The following is a 15,554-nucleotide window of genomic DNA, read 5'->3' on the forward strand; positions in this document are numbered from 1 at the left end:
TTCCTGCTGTTTATTCCTCTTGGTGTGTTTGCTCTTTGTTCTAGAGCCTCCAGGTGTGCTAAGTTGCTGTATGAGATCTCTCTAATTTTTGATAAAGGCACTTAGTGCTATGAACTTTCCTCTTAGCCCTGCTTTCATTGTGTCCCATAAGATTGGGTATGCTGAGCAATAATTTTCATTAAATCTAGGAAGTCTTTAATTTTTTTCTTCATTTTTACCTTGACCCAACAGTTGTTCAGTAGAGACCTGTTCACTTCCTGTGAGTGTGTAGGCTTTCTGTTGTTTCTGTTGTTGTTGAAATCCAGTTTTAATCCATGGTGGTCTGATAGGATGCAGGGGGTGGGTATTTTAATTTTCTTGTATCTGTTGAGACTTGCTTTCTGACTAAATATGTGATCAGTTTTGGAGACAATTCTGTGAGATGCTAAGAAGTATGTCTTTTGTGTTTGGGTGAAATGTTGTAAAGATATCTGTTGGGTCCATTTGAGTCACAGTATCTGTTAGCTCTATTATTTCTGTTTACCTTTTGTCTGGATGACCTGTTCATTAGTGAGAGTGAGGTATTGAAGTCTCACATTATTAACGTGTAGGGTTTGATATGTGATTTAAGCTTTAGTAATGTTTCTTTTACAGATGTAAATGCCCTTATGTTTGAGGCCTAAATGTTCAGCATTGAGACATCATCCTGGTGGCTTTTTCCTTTGTTGAGTATAAAATATCCTTCCTCACCTCTTTTGATGAAATGTGGTCGATTTTGTTATATTTTAGAATGGCTACACTAGCTTGCTTCTTGGGTCCATTTGCTTGTGAAAAAAAAAAAACCCAAAAAAACAAAAAAACTTTTTCCACCCCTTTACTCTGAGGTAATGTCCATGTTTGATGTTAAAGTGTGCGTCTTATGTTCAGAAATAGATCCTGGTTTTGCACCTATTCTCTTAGCCTGTGTCTTTTCATTTGGTAACTGAAGCCATTGATATTGAAAACTATTAATGGCCAATTATTGTTAATTCCTGGGTGTTTTTTTTTTTTTTTTTTTTTTTTTTTTTTGGTGTGGTTTGTGTGCTCATGCTTCACTTGTTTTGTTTTTGCTGGTGTGAAATACTTATTTCCTATATTTCCTTCTAGTACCTTCTGTAGGGCTGATTTTGTGGATAGATACTGTTTGAATTTGCTTTGTCATGGAATATCTTGTTTTCTCCGTCTATGGTGATTGAACGTTTTGCTGGGTATAGTAGTATGGGTTGGCTTCTGTGGTCGCTTAAGTCTGTAGCACATCTGTCCAGGATCTTCTCGTTTTTAGAGTCATTGAGAAATCATTGTTATTCTAGTAGGTCTACCTTTATATGTGACTTGTCTTTTTTTCTTGCAGCTTTTCAAAACAATATGCTTTGTTCTGTATATTTGATCTCTTTATGTTTAGTCGGGAGGACTTTGTTTTCTGGTCCAATATTTTTGGTGTTCTGTAAGTTTCTTGTACCTTTATAGGCATGTTCTTCTTATGGAAAATTTTCTTCTACGATCCTGTTTAAAAATATTTTCTGGGTCTTTGATCTAGGGATTCTTCCCCTTCTTCTGTTGCTATTATTCTTAGTTTCAGTCTTCTCATAGCATTCCAAATTTCCTGGATGTTTTATATCAGGAATTTATTAGATTTAACTTTTTCTTTAACTGGTGTATTAATTTCTTCTATCTCATCTTCAATGCCTGAGATTCTCTTTTCTGTCTCTGTATTCTGCTGATAATGCTTGTGTCTGTAGTTCCTGTTCACTTTCCTAGATTTTCCATCTCAAGGAGTCCCTTGGTTTGTATTTTCCTCGTTGCTTCTATTTCCATTTTCTAGTCTTGGGCATTTTTATTCATTTCCTTCACTGATTTGTTTATTTTTTTTTTCTTGGCTCTCCTGGCTTTCTTTAAGGGATTAATTTGTTTCCTCTCATTCTTTATATATTTCTGGATTTCTTTAAGGGATTTATTCATCTCCTCTTTAAGGGTCTCTATCATCTTCATAAAATTGGCTTTAAGGTCATTTTCTTGTGCTTCATCTGTGTTGGAATATCCAAGGCTTGCTGTAGTAGGATACTGGGCTCTGGTGGTACTACACTGATTATATTCTTACACTAGCCTCTAAGAATTTGGGTTTGGGGTAATTAAAAATTTAAGTGCCAATTTCTGGATTTATCTTTGTTGTGTGGATGGTATTTTCCCTTGGTTCTCACTTTTTTCTGGTTTTCTGGGGTTTTAGGAGCTGGCATGGTCTATGGTATTGTGGTATCTTTCAGTGGAACATTGGGCTTCTACTAGAGTTGTAGGCCAGGGTATGGCACCAAGGGGAGGTGGTACTGTTGGGAAAATTAGACAGGCTCTCAGGAGCATTGCTGGGCTGTAGGCAGGACCTTACCTGAGGTTCCAAGTACCAGTGTGGCCTCTGTTAGAGCAGGGGGCCTCTGCCAGAGTTGCAGAAAGTGACATGGGAATGAGGGTAAGGGGGACTCCTGGGGGATTTGGACAGGCTCTCAGGAGCATTGCTGGGTGGTGAGCAGGCTCCCACCTGGAGTTCTAGGTACAGTGTGGCTTCTAGTAAAGCAGTAGGCCTCCACAGGAGTTGTGAGCCAGGATACGGAAATGAAAGGAGAGCCTGTTTCTGATTTTTATCTTCTCTTCCCAGCTATTCCTTTGGTTGTTGTTCACTATTCATTTGAGACCTCGGTAGCTTATTGTTTAGTTTCCATGAGTTTGTGTGCTTTCTGTAGTTTCCACTGCTATTGATCTCCACAGCAGTGGGAGTTCCCATGGCTTCGTTTATTATGCTCAGTTACAATGCAGAATGTTCTTTCAGCTTTCTCTTGTCCGGTGAGACTTGCTTTGCATCCTAATGTGTGGCCCTGAGAAGATGTGTTATTTTTAGTGATTGGGTGGAATGTTTGTTCTGTAGATGTCCTTTTGATTTATGATGTCATTTAGCCCTGATGTTTGTTATTTTTGGTTCAGATGACCTGTCAATGAAAGCAGGTATTGAAGTCACCCACAGTCACCATGTTAGAGTTAATTTGTAAATTTACTTATATCTTTTTAATTCATACAAAATAGTTTGATCATATTCTTTCCCATCCCCCAACTCTTCCCAGACCATACCTACCTCTCTACCCAGCCAACTTCATACTTTCTGTTTCGTCCTCCCTCTGCCTCTCTTTAAAAAATAAATAAATAAATAAATAAAGTAAAGAAAAGAAAATCAGTAATACAAAAAAAAAAAATAACAATACAAACACAGGGAGTCTTTTTGTATTGCTCAATTAATCTGTGGCTTTAGGTCTTTTGTGAAGTTAGGTGTGCTTGTGTTTGGTGGATATTACATTTAGAATTGTGATACCCTCTTGGTGGATTTTACCTTTTAGTGAGTATGAAGTTATCTTTTTTTTCTTCGATTTGAAGTCTGTCTTGTCAGATATTAGAATAGCTATGCCTGAATGTTTCTGCTACATTTCTTTCAAATACCTTTTTTTATTCTTTAATTCTTGAGTATTGCCTCTTTTTTTTTTTTTATTCTGAGGTGTTTCTTGGAAACAACAAAGAGATGGCTACTGCTTTCTAATCTAATCTGCTAGTCTGTGTCTTTTTATTGAGAAATTGAACTACTGGTATTAAGAGTTATTGTTGAACTATGTGTATTCACTCCTGGGTTTTTAAACTTTGTTGTCTCCTCAAGACTTCTTTTGATTGGCTGGCTCAGAATTGTTAATTTATCCCATGTGATGTCCTGGGTGTGTTTATCCTTCTCTTCAGATTAAATCTTCCTCTCCCCACCCCCACCATATCCTCTTTAGAGTTGTTTGGGTGCCTATCAACTATAAAATGCATATTTATTTCAAGCACACATAAAAGTATACAGTGCTAAGTCATAAAACAAGGCTCTTTAAATTTAAACTTAATGAAATCATTTACAATATTTTTCTAACTCTGGTATAGTTAAATTGCAGACACATTTCTCATTGTTGGAGAAAAGGAGATTTACATGTTATCTGGTGGGCCTGCAAGATGGCCCAACACATCATCAAACCTAACAATCCAAGTTTGATCCCAAGGTCCAGAACATGTTAGAAAGAGAGAACAGACTCTCACAAGTTGTCCTATGACTACCACAAGTGTGTTATTGCATACACACACACACACACACACACACACACACACATGCACAGGCACAAATACACACACATACCTTTTTAAGTATATTAAATTGGAGTTAGAGAATTAGAAGTATCAATATCAACTCCTGGTTTTTAGTAAACAGACAAGAATAGAAACATGCACACGTTTCTAGCTCTGCCATCTCAGGGGCTTGGAAACAGTGGCATACCAGGAGCAGTGAGGACTCCATTCCAAACCTGGGCATTTAAAAATCATTCTCCAGTAAATGGCGAGGATCCTCGGTAAAAGGATTTCTCTAGTCCTGAAGCAGGTAAAGTAGAGGAAGAATGTTCCACATGAGCTGGAAACTTTTTTGCTGTACCATAAAAAACGTCAACTATGTGCACATAAAAAGACATAAGAACCAGCTCATAAGAACCAACCTCCCGCCAGCTCTATCTGGGACAGTTTGAAAGTCAAAATAAAATATTGTGATAATTATACTGTAATGATTTATTACAGTGGTCTCAACCTTTCTAATGTTATGACCCTTTAATACAATTCTTCATGTCATGGTGACCCCCCCAACCATAAAATTATTTTTATCCCTACTTCATAACTGTAATTTTTCTACTGTTATGAACCATAATGTAAATATCTGTGTTTCCTGATGGTCTTAGGTGACCCTTGTGAAAAGGTCATTCTACCCCAAAAGGGATCATGCGTCCCAGGCTGAGAACTACTGCTGTATTTAATGAGAAATGTAAATCCACTGGCCTAAGTATATGAACAAACACATGGAAGAAGAAAATTCTGTTCTTGATAACAGAGTACCAACTAAGCATAGAAAGACTGGTAGTGTTAGGAAACGATTGGTGGGTGTTTAAACTAGTGTCTGACTGTTGGGCACAGAATAGAACATTGAGCCACCTGTGGTGATACAGCCTGCAGTCCTGGTAATTGACAGGTAGAGACAAAAGGATCAGGAGTCCAAGGTCATCCCCAACTAAATAGTGAAGTCAAGGATAGTCCAGGGAGATATAAGGCCCCATATCAATAAAATAAAAATAAACAGAGTATCTTCTTAAAGTATCCCCCCATGAAAGTATTAACTAAATGGAAGAAGAATAAAAAAGCACATACCCGATGGAGAGACCAGGTGAGCTTTACCTTAATTAAGGTATCAAATGTAGCATCACCAAAATCAGAATGGCACTAAAGGGATCTCCTGATGAAATACAGTGAAAAGGACTCATTTCCCTTCAAAAGATCTGAACATGAAAAAGCATCAGGCCACCCAACTTAAGCAAGTGCCAACAGATTAGCTGGCTCTTCAAAACATCAGAGCCAAGAAACCTAAAGAAGAGTAGAAGACTTCTTCCAAAGAGGCATGACAATTACATGGTTGTGGGTTGATTTCTTGACCTGAAAGAATAAAGAGAGGTCAAATAGCAATAGAACAAGGTAGAGGTTGGACATGGGCTACAGGCCAAATAATAGTCTTTATGACAGGGAAAACCCTGGTGTAGTAGGTGGTCTCATTCTTAGAAACCGAGTATCGAGTGCTTTCAAAGTTGGCAGTGTGTAATTATCTGCAGTTTTATTTTAAATGGCTCTGGAAAATGATGAGAAAGAGATTATGTGGCTACAAGGAAGACAAAGTGGATAAAGAGGGATTCTCACAACTTCCACAACTTTTCTCAAAGTTTTAAATGGTGTTAATTTGAGATCACTCAACATAGCTTGCTCATGGGATAAAAATTAAAATCATGGAAATCTGCCTGTTGCTCATGAGCTAAGCAGCTTAAATAAGACAAGGCAAGGAGAGTTGAGGAATATTTTACATGACCACACTCAAAAGAGAAACTGTGGGGCCAAGAGCGATGGTACACACCCAGCAGAGGCAGAGGCAGGCAGATCTCTGTGAGTTCAAGGCCAGCCTGGTCTGCAGAGCAAGTTATAGGCTACATACTGAGAGTCAGCCCCAAAAAACTAAAACAAAAGTTTCTGACTCTTCTCACTATTATATAATTTTAGTGGGGAAAAAAAGGAGAAACTGACATTTGAAAAATTATTTGAACTTGATTAAATTTCTGTTGTTTCTGTAGAAAAGAAACCAAGTCAGTGATTCTCCGAAATGTCACATCTCTTCCTGTGGCCTGGCGGATCTGCAGCCTGGAACACCTGGGGGAGGACTTTACTGTGTCTATGCTGCAGGGTGTCATCCTACCCAGGGGACAGTTTGGGCTGCAAGTGCACTTCCAGCCCTCCAAGCCTGTCAACATCAAGAAGGCCATTCGGATTGAGGTGAGATGTATCATCCCTGTAAACTTGATTATCAAAATATGCATGCATGGGACACATACACACAAGGGGGCAGGAGGGAGGGTCTCCTTATTAAATCCTTTATCTGATCTGTCTCCTATCTCTAGCCCATGATATCTCACTCTACACAAAACACAAACTCAATAAAAGTAGTATGACTCCAAGCTGATCTCTTACTAAAACAGTAGCCATTCAGCATCTTCCTGAGAGCCCCACTCCTTTTTCCTGTCATTCTGTTTGCTAGCTTTGCTGTGGAAACTCTGTCAAGCAGAATCTCTCCTGACTCAGCCACCATCTGTACTAGTTTCTTCGGCCACTATGACAATATCACCTCAGACTGGGTAACTCAAAACAACAGACCTTTTCTTCCTCATAATTCTGCAGACTAGAAAGCTAAAATCAAGATAGCAGGACCACACCCCCTCTGAAGTCTCCAGGAAAGAATCTTTCCTTGTCGCTTCTAGTTTCTGGGACCTACCAGTGTGTACCTTGGCTCATGCCTGCATCTCACCAACCTTTGTCATCTGTCTTCTCCTGTTCTATTTTAGAGGGATACAGGAATTCCTCTGGACTCATGAGTTCTCTACCCACAAATCCAACTATATTGGCAAATGCCTGTTAAAAGAAAGGATAGAAATTCTGAATTAATACTTGATTTGGGGGATGAAGAGCTACTTGGTGGTTAGGAACATTTGCTGCTCTTACAGCAGGACAGAGTTCAGTTCCCAGCACCAATACTGGTGACTCATAATACCCCGTAACTCCAGTTCCAGGGATCCCACACCCTCTTCTGCCCTGTGTGAGCATCTGCACTCACATGCACACTGGCACACACATTTTTCTTTAATCTTAAGTTTACTGGCAGCTATAAATTTTCCCTGGCACCCCAAAGCACATGGAATGCAAACAGGTGACTGTCTTTCAACCAGAGTACTTCAACAAGATGGCTGAGTTCTCCACCTAGAAGCCAGAGTGTTGGACTGCCCATGGAGCTACTGCCCTGACTTATGGACCCTTTAATCAGCTCCTAGTTTGTGTCCAAGGTCAACAGTCAATTAGATAGAATTAGACTGGTCTGTCAGCTGGACCAGCTCAGTGACTGCTTGGGCAGTGAGGAAAGTTCTCCAACAATGATAGCAACAGGCCCATTGTACTACTAGAGACCATCAAGATCACACATCTAAAAGACTATGAATTTCCAAAATAGAAGCAACAAGCACATATTTTACTTTAAAAAAGAAAAAAACTAGGCCCCATTTCTTCAACTCAAGCCACAAAGAATATAGTTCCAATTAATAAGACAAGTAGAACAAGATGGCTGAAAATGTAAGACTAGAAAAAGGTGACAATAAAGTTCTCAGAAACATTTCCCTGCCATCTCTGCTGCCCAGCCCCCACTACATGTTACATATTTCAGAGTCCAGACACTTCGTGAGTCTGGGCTATCACTGAAGAACGTTCTCCGGCAGGTTTTAGATGCAGAGAATCTTGTTGGTGTCGTTCAGATCGAAAACATCTTGATCTTTGCAGAATCATATGATATTGCTTTGGACATCACCTTTCCCAAAGGTGCGTTGAACCCTGGACAGGGGCTGTTTATATATTGTCTCTGTTTGTGTACTAGAGTTCTGGGTGGAAGGACCCTAGTGTGTCATTCATTTGGTTGTGGGGTTGGTGGAGGAGGGAACAATCTCGGTAATAGGAATGCAAGCCTAGAGTGATGTTGGTAACATCACCACAAAGTACAGTCTTCTCAGTGGAGGATAACAAGAGGTTGTCATCAGGATGAAACCTTCAGGGATCCTCTCTGAGAAGCTGATAGCCAAGGCTTCTCTTCTTACCTACATTAGTTTTCTATCACTATTGCAACAGATTGCCACAAACCTACTGACCTAATACAAACTGCACTGAAGAAGCTGAGGTTCTTGAATTCAAGACCATCCTAGGTTACCTGAAGAAAAAAATCCTGTCTCAGAAAGAGGGGGAGGTGAGGAAGGAGGGAGGGGGAAAGGAAGGGAGAATAGAAGGGGAAAAAGAAGGGAAGAGAAGAAAAAAGGGAAGGGAGGGATGAAAGGAAAAGGAAAGGAAAGGATGGAGAAGAAAGGGAGCAAGGGAATCAAAGAAAAAAACCCTTAAGGTATTATAGCTCTGAGATCAGTTCAAAGCAGGTCTTACTGGGTCTCCCTAGGTGGATATCAAAGTGCTAACAGATAAACTTTCTTTTTAAAGCCGTTGCAGCCACTAAGAGACTGCCTACATTCCCTTTCTAAATCTTGGAAGCCAGCAATATCTGATCAGGTCCTTCTCATGTTGACCTCATCCTGGTTCTCCCACTTCTCCTGTCCCCTACTTTTATAAGGACCCTTGTGGTTACATAGGCCTCCAGGATGATCCATGTCAGCCTTCACATTGAATGGCAGCTGGTCACCGGTCTCAAGTCCATCCAATACATAAGTCCCTTTGCCATGTCTTCATAGATCCCAGTGATTAGAATGGGTGTCCTGAGACAGTCTATCTAGAACGGTGCCATAATACATGGATTGTGTATCTCTCCTGAGCATCTGATTCTCCGTGACACCTCCTCTCCCTGACAGGTCTTTTCCTCAGCCAGATTATTAGAGCTACATGTCAGACAGGTGCCATTGTCTTAATGTACAGCGATCCTTACTGCAGCATTATGATGAAAAGTGTCTACCAAAAACAAAATAATGTTATTGTGGTTTTGTTTATCACAGAGTAGCTGTATCTTAGTGACCACTATGATTTCATTTATGAAGAGTTTTAATAATATGAGGGAATGCTTATCTTGAGACACTAAGTAAAACGCAAAGTTAAACCTTTTGAGTGTAGCTTGATACATTTTTCAAAATTTGGCTTAGAAATTAATGAATGATACTTACTAATCTTTCAGAGGACCCAGGGTTTGGTTCCCAACACTTAACTGGAAGTTCACAGCTGTCTGTAACTCCTGTCCCAGGGAATCCAACGCCCTTTCTGACCTCTGAGGGATCCACTATACAGAGTGTGCAGACATATGTGAAATAAAAATAAATAGGCCATTTTTAAAAGATCTTAGAGCACTGGAGAGATGGCTCCTCAGTTAAGAACTCACCAACAGCCAGGCAGTGATGAGACATGTCTCTAATCCTAGCACTCAGGAAGCACAGGCAGACAGAGCTCTGTGAGTTAGAGGTCAGCCTGATCTTCAAAGTGAGTCCCAGGACAGTCAGAGATACACAGAGAAACCATATCAAACACACACACACACACACACACACATACACACACAGACAGACAGACAGACAGACACACACACACACATACACACAGACACACACAGACACACACACACACACACACACACACACGTTCATCCTCTAGAGAATCCAAGTTTGTTAAATTCCCAGTACCCATATCAGGCCTCTTATAACTTACCTGTCATTCTAGCACCAGAAAAATCCCACTCCTCTGTCCTCAGTACTCACTTGCATGTATACACACATAAAGACACACATATATACACATAATTAGAAATAATAATAACAACAACCAACATAAATAAACAAATATCCTAGAGAATTTAGCTAACAACAGTCATGAAACAATAGTCCCTTGGGGTGGAATCTCAAGGGAGATGTTCAGATGTACTAGGTGGGGGATGGGGGAGGCCTTTTGTTTAACTGATGAAACTTAGTCAAAAGAATTTCCAGAAAAGAAGTCCCCTGAAGTTATCATTGTGGAATGATTTGCCCTGTAAACTTGAGAGGAGAGTTTCTGCTCTGGCTCTCTTACCCACTCTCCCCTTCCCATACCCTGGCCTCTGCAGGAGCTGAAGGAGGTCTGGACTTTGGGACTTTGAGGGTCATGGAGGAGGTAAAGCAGCCCCTTCAACTGAAGAACCGTGGAAAATATGAGATCATATTTAGGTAACCAGAATCCCGTGGGATGTGTAAATGCATGTGTATGTATGTGCATGTGTGTGTGTGCATGCATGCATGCTAACTATCCCCATCCACATGTGAAGAGAAGTGGATGAAACATGTAGTTTTTGTTTCCCACTGTGAACTACAGGTGGACCACCCCACTTAGGTTCCCTCGAATCTGTGGATGAAAGACACACACACACACACACACACACACACACACACACACACACAGCTTATTTTTTATATGTTTTACCTTAATGGCTGGGCTCTTATAAGCCTTCCTCAGCTATTGAGTCCTTCTTTTCACTCCCAGCTCAGCACCTTGAATTCAACCTCAACTTCAGTTAGTCTCTAATCTCCTGCCTGCTACCCCAGGGCCACCCCACCAGAGGTATCACATGGCTGGTGGCTCTTTCTCCCTCCAAAGCAAATCTTTTCTCTCCCTCAAGTCTGCTAGCCTGCCTGCAGAAAACCTAGAAGTCCTGCCTATTCCACCCAGCTCATTGGCCACTAGCATTTTTATTGATCAATCAAGAACCAATTGGGGAACAGGACCTTCAGTGTTCACATGCAGATTCCTGATCAAAGCATCAGAACCATCCCCTACAAGAAAATGTCTGGAAAAATTTTTTTAAAGAAAACCAGAAGCTGGTACCATGAGTAAAGTGCCTGCTGTGTTGGTGTGAGGACCTGAGTTTAGGTCCCTAGCACCCATATTAAAAATCCAGGCATCCATAACCCTAGCACAGAATGTGAACTTCTGAACCTCTGTGGCCAGCCAGGCTAGCCAACTTGGAAGGCACTGGTTTCACTAATAGACCTGGTCTTAAAAGGTGGGGAACAATCAAGGAAGGCACCTAACAGTGACCTCCAGCCTCGAGTGCTCAAGCACACAGCACATGCACATATACTATATGCATACAAAACAAACAAAAAATAAAAGCCTGGGGCTATGAATGTAGCTTAGTTGGTAAAGTGTTTGCCTGGTATGTCTTTAGTTTGATCTCTGGCACCGTGTAGAAGCACATACCCCATCAGGTAGAGGCAAAAGACCAAAAGTTCAGGTTAATCCCTAGCTACATAGTAAATTTGAGAGGCCCCATCTAAAAGGAAAAAAAAAAAAGATGGGTAACAGTTCAGGAATAACCCCTTGTGATTACCTCCACATTTATATATACATACACATATATATGTACTCATACATACAAGAATGTACTTATGCATGCACATAAATACACAGAAAAAAAGCATAATGGATTTTGCATTTGGAATGATAATTACAAACAGCCAGAGACAAGCAGGCCCTCAACAGATCAAACTGACTTCATGGGTTCCCTGGATAATTGTTTAAATTGATTCTTTATCCTTGTCTTCCAGCTTCACCGTGGACACCTTAGGGGTTTTGCCAACAAATTTAAGTTCCATGATCTCAATCCAACCCAAAAGGGGGCCACTGGCCTCCGTGGATAAGCCCACGACTGTCCAGGTGTTCTTCCGCGCAAGAAAGGAGGTGAAGATCGACTGCCAACCCATCCTGCGCTGCCAGGTGAGAGAGCTCAGAGGACTGCTGACTCGATGGCATCCCACTGGGGAAAAAAGAAGGATGAAGCTGGATAGCTTTGGTGTAACTGAAGAAATTGCACCAGTGTTCAGTCCCAACTAACCAGCACAAGTAGGTCAGGACCGATGTGCAGAATCACCAGAAACAAAAAGGGGGGGGGAAGGAAAAATCGCCCCCAAGGTTTTGGGGGAGGAACCAGACTATCTGTGTTCCACCATCAAGTAAAAAGCCAAGTATGGCTAAAAGCAGCAGACATGATTGCTACACATCGGCATGTAGCTGGTACAAAATCATCTCTGTGTTGGCACCCGTTACTGTTCTTATTTGTTCCAATGGAGAGTGGTGTAAAGAGTCTCTCTTTTTCTCCATCATGGAAGCAGGCAAGAAGACAGTGTGTAGATGTCCATCCTGTGACGCTGCAACATGACATTGTCCTCTATAAAAACTCACGCTCAAGAACCTAGACAAGCTGCAAAGGATAAAATCACAAACGTGCCCATAGTGTGAACACAGCATTTGTCCTTCTGGACCTACGCTGACGTACTCAGTGTGGTTTTCTCTAGCTCCCATTGCAGTTTCCGCTTTTCTTCATAGCAGAATAAAATTCCATCTTATGTTTTGTACCACGTTTCCCCTGTCAGTTGAAGGACATTTAGGCCGTTCCATGTCCCAGCTCTTGTGAATAGAGCAACAGTGAACATGGATGAGCAAGTGTCCCCATGGTAGATAGAGTCCACTGAGCACATGGCCACAAATGGTACAACTGGATCATATGTTAGATCTGTTTCCAGCTTTTTGAGGAACCCCCACACTCATTTCCATAGTGGCTACACCAGAGTGAACTCCCACCAAGAGCGACAAGAACTCCTCCCTCCCTACATCTCCACCAGCATTTGCCTTTGTTTTTATTTTGTGTTTTGCTTTTTTTTTTTCTCTCTAGCTTAGCCATTGTGGCTAAGATAAGACGAAATCTCAAAGTACGTTTAATTTGCATTTCTCTGGGAGCTAAAGATCTTGAACACTTTTTAAACTCTTTCTTAGCCATCCCTGTTTCTTCCCCTGAGAATTTGCTTCAGTTCCTTACAGCTCACAGCAGCTGTGGCCGCCTGCACAAAATCAAACCAATCAACATTCAGCAGGGAGCTGGGAGGGGCACATACAAGCTCCACCCCTAGCCAAGGACCCAGGGACAGTGGATGGATGCTAAGAGAGGAAGCATCAGTTTTCTTTAAGGTTTGACTTCTGTTGGTATGTGGACAGTACTGACTGAAACCAAAAGGTTATTTAAAGGGGAGAGAGAACACGGAGTTGGGAAGTGAAAGTGGAGATCGAGAAGACTTGGAGCTGGAAGCCGTATATGAATGTGGTTGAAATGAATTGTAAGACTCGTAGGACATTCTCAAAGAATACATTTTAAAGATTTTTTATTTAATCTTTTAAGTAAGCTTATGATTTTATGTTGGGGCAAACTTGTAGCTCTCCTTGGCTGCATGTGGCCTATGGGTCAAAGGTCAGACACACCTCGAAGGAGGGTATCAGTCATGAAAGCAGACAGGAAGACACTAATGGGAATTCTATGGCTGTCCCACGGACTAACATCTTCTCAAACCTTCCTTTTCTAGATTATTGAGCCAGCTCTCCCAGAAGGTGAGATCATTGCCAGCATCCCTATTAAGTTTTCTGTGAATGCAGTATACTCCAAATTCACCATCAGCCCCTCCTCCATCATCAATTTTGGGGCTTTGATCTGCGGTACCAGGAAAAGCACCACCTTCACCATAGAAAACCAAGGCATAATCGACTTCAGATACGCCCTCTACAGGCTGACAGGGGAGAGTCCAATTTTTCAAAAGAAGATGTAAGACATGTTCTATTGACTTGGTGCTTTATATTCTACAAAGAGCTGTAATGTACTTTACCTAACTAAATGCACCCAATCCCCTTGCATGAATGAAGCAGACCCTCAGGTTTAGAACTGTCTCGTGAAAGATTAAGCAGAAAATCAGCAGTTGGTTCTGAAGCACATTTTCTGATCAGATTTCAAGCATTTTCTAGCTGCCATCAAACATAGGCTAGGTTTTGACTGAGCCACCGTAAAGTCTTTTGAATGAGTGCGATGGTGCATACCTGTAATCTCAGTACTCAGAAAAAGGAGGCAGAAGGATGAGGAATTGTGTCAGTGTTGGCTTCCTAGCAAGTTCTAGACCAGCCTTGGCTACTTGAGACTCTTTCTCAAAAATGAATGGATGGGTGGATAGATAGATAGATAGATAGACATACAGACAGACAGACAGACATAGATAGATAGACATAGATAGATAGCCATAGATAGATAGACATACATACATACATAGTAGATAAATATATAGATGTGTAGATACATAGGCAGAGATACATAAATACATATACATATATAGATGATAGATGCATGGATAAATGATAGATACATACGTATATAGATGATCTATAAATAGGTGATAGATAAATACATAGATACATAAAATGATAGAGAGGGGGAAGAATATAGGGAGAAAGAAAAACGGGAGGGAGGGAGAAAGAAGTAAAGCCTTCTATGGGAAAATTTTAGGTTCTGTGTTCTGGCCTGGTGTTTCTGGTACATCATTGCTCTCTCTATCTTCCTGCCAGATAGATTACAGATGAAAACTAACTCAAGAGAAGGCTTAAGCCATGTTTCACTGGGGGGGGGGGTTGCAAAGGGTACCCTGGAGATGCAGGCAAGAGAAAGCAGAATGATGTCATCAGCCCACTCTCCCTGGTCAATGGTTGTTTGGTCACCATGGCTACCTCAGTAGTTACAATAACAATCATGTCTTCTTCAAAGGATATCTCTCATCAGGAGACCAAAAAAAATGACAAATCTTTTGAGCACCCGTCTCATAGTTTGTCATTTTCCTTGGAAGCAAATTTTAAAGATGGCTTGACCAATTCCCAAGATGTATCTACCTTGACCTTTTAACTTTCTGAGCATTTTAAAACACACCTATTTCTCACATTGCTTATTATAGTTTTTTTTCCTTCAGCTTTAATTTTTCTATACTAGCAAAATTTGAGCTAATTAAGAAAGTTGGAATTAAACTGCCTAAAATTTCTTTCTTTCAATTGTTATTTCATCCCTCCTCACAATTTCTTTCATAGTAACTTAGTAATGCCTCTGATTATTTTACTTTGTATCCTTGTATCTTAAGTTATTTTCATTTGGAGTCTGGAAAGATGGCTCAGTGATTAAGAGCGCTTACTCTTCTTACAGAGAACTGGAGTTCAGTTCCCAGCACCCACATGGCGGCTCACAACTGTATGTAACTTTATTTCCAATTCCAAAACATCTTCTGACTTCCATGGGCACCAGACACACACATGTTACACATACAAACATGCAAGCAAGCAAAACATTTGTGCACATAAAGGTTTTTAAAATATTTTTTAATTTATTTACTTACTGAAATATTTTTCATATTAGCTTGCACTGATTCATGCAAAACACATAAGAGGCATTGAACCTCAGATGTGTCCTAATCATCAGACAAGCGAATGAATATATCAGGTTTTCAAAATACTTTTGATGTGCCTCAAATACAGTTGCACACCCTAGCTACAAT

General features: G+C 40.7%; 1 protein-coding gene across 1 annotated transcript in view; it reads left to right on the forward strand.

Annotated features, from left to right (window-relative positions):
- The window catches only part of HYDIN (HYDIN axonemal central pair apparatus protein), a gene marked incomplete at both ends in the record, with an annotated part of 333,158 nt that overhangs the window by 268,297 nt on the left and 49,307 nt on the right, over positions 1 to 15,554 (forward strand). The window contains 5 exon segments of the mRNA XM_080936961.1: positions 6,234 to 6,432; positions 7,920 to 8,019; positions 10,277 to 10,376; positions 11,754 to 11,922; positions 13,560 to 13,795. Of these exon segments, the coding sequence (XP_080793087.1) occupies positions 6,234 to 6,432; positions 7,920 to 8,019; positions 10,277 to 10,376; positions 11,754 to 11,922; positions 13,560 to 13,795 (804 nt within the window).

This window comes from Micromys minutus (assembly GCF_963924665.1).
Source record: "Micromys minutus genome assembly, chromosome: 24".
Classification (NCBI taxonomy): domain Eukaryota; kingdom Metazoa; phylum Chordata; class Mammalia; order Rodentia; family Muridae; genus Micromys; species Micromys minutus.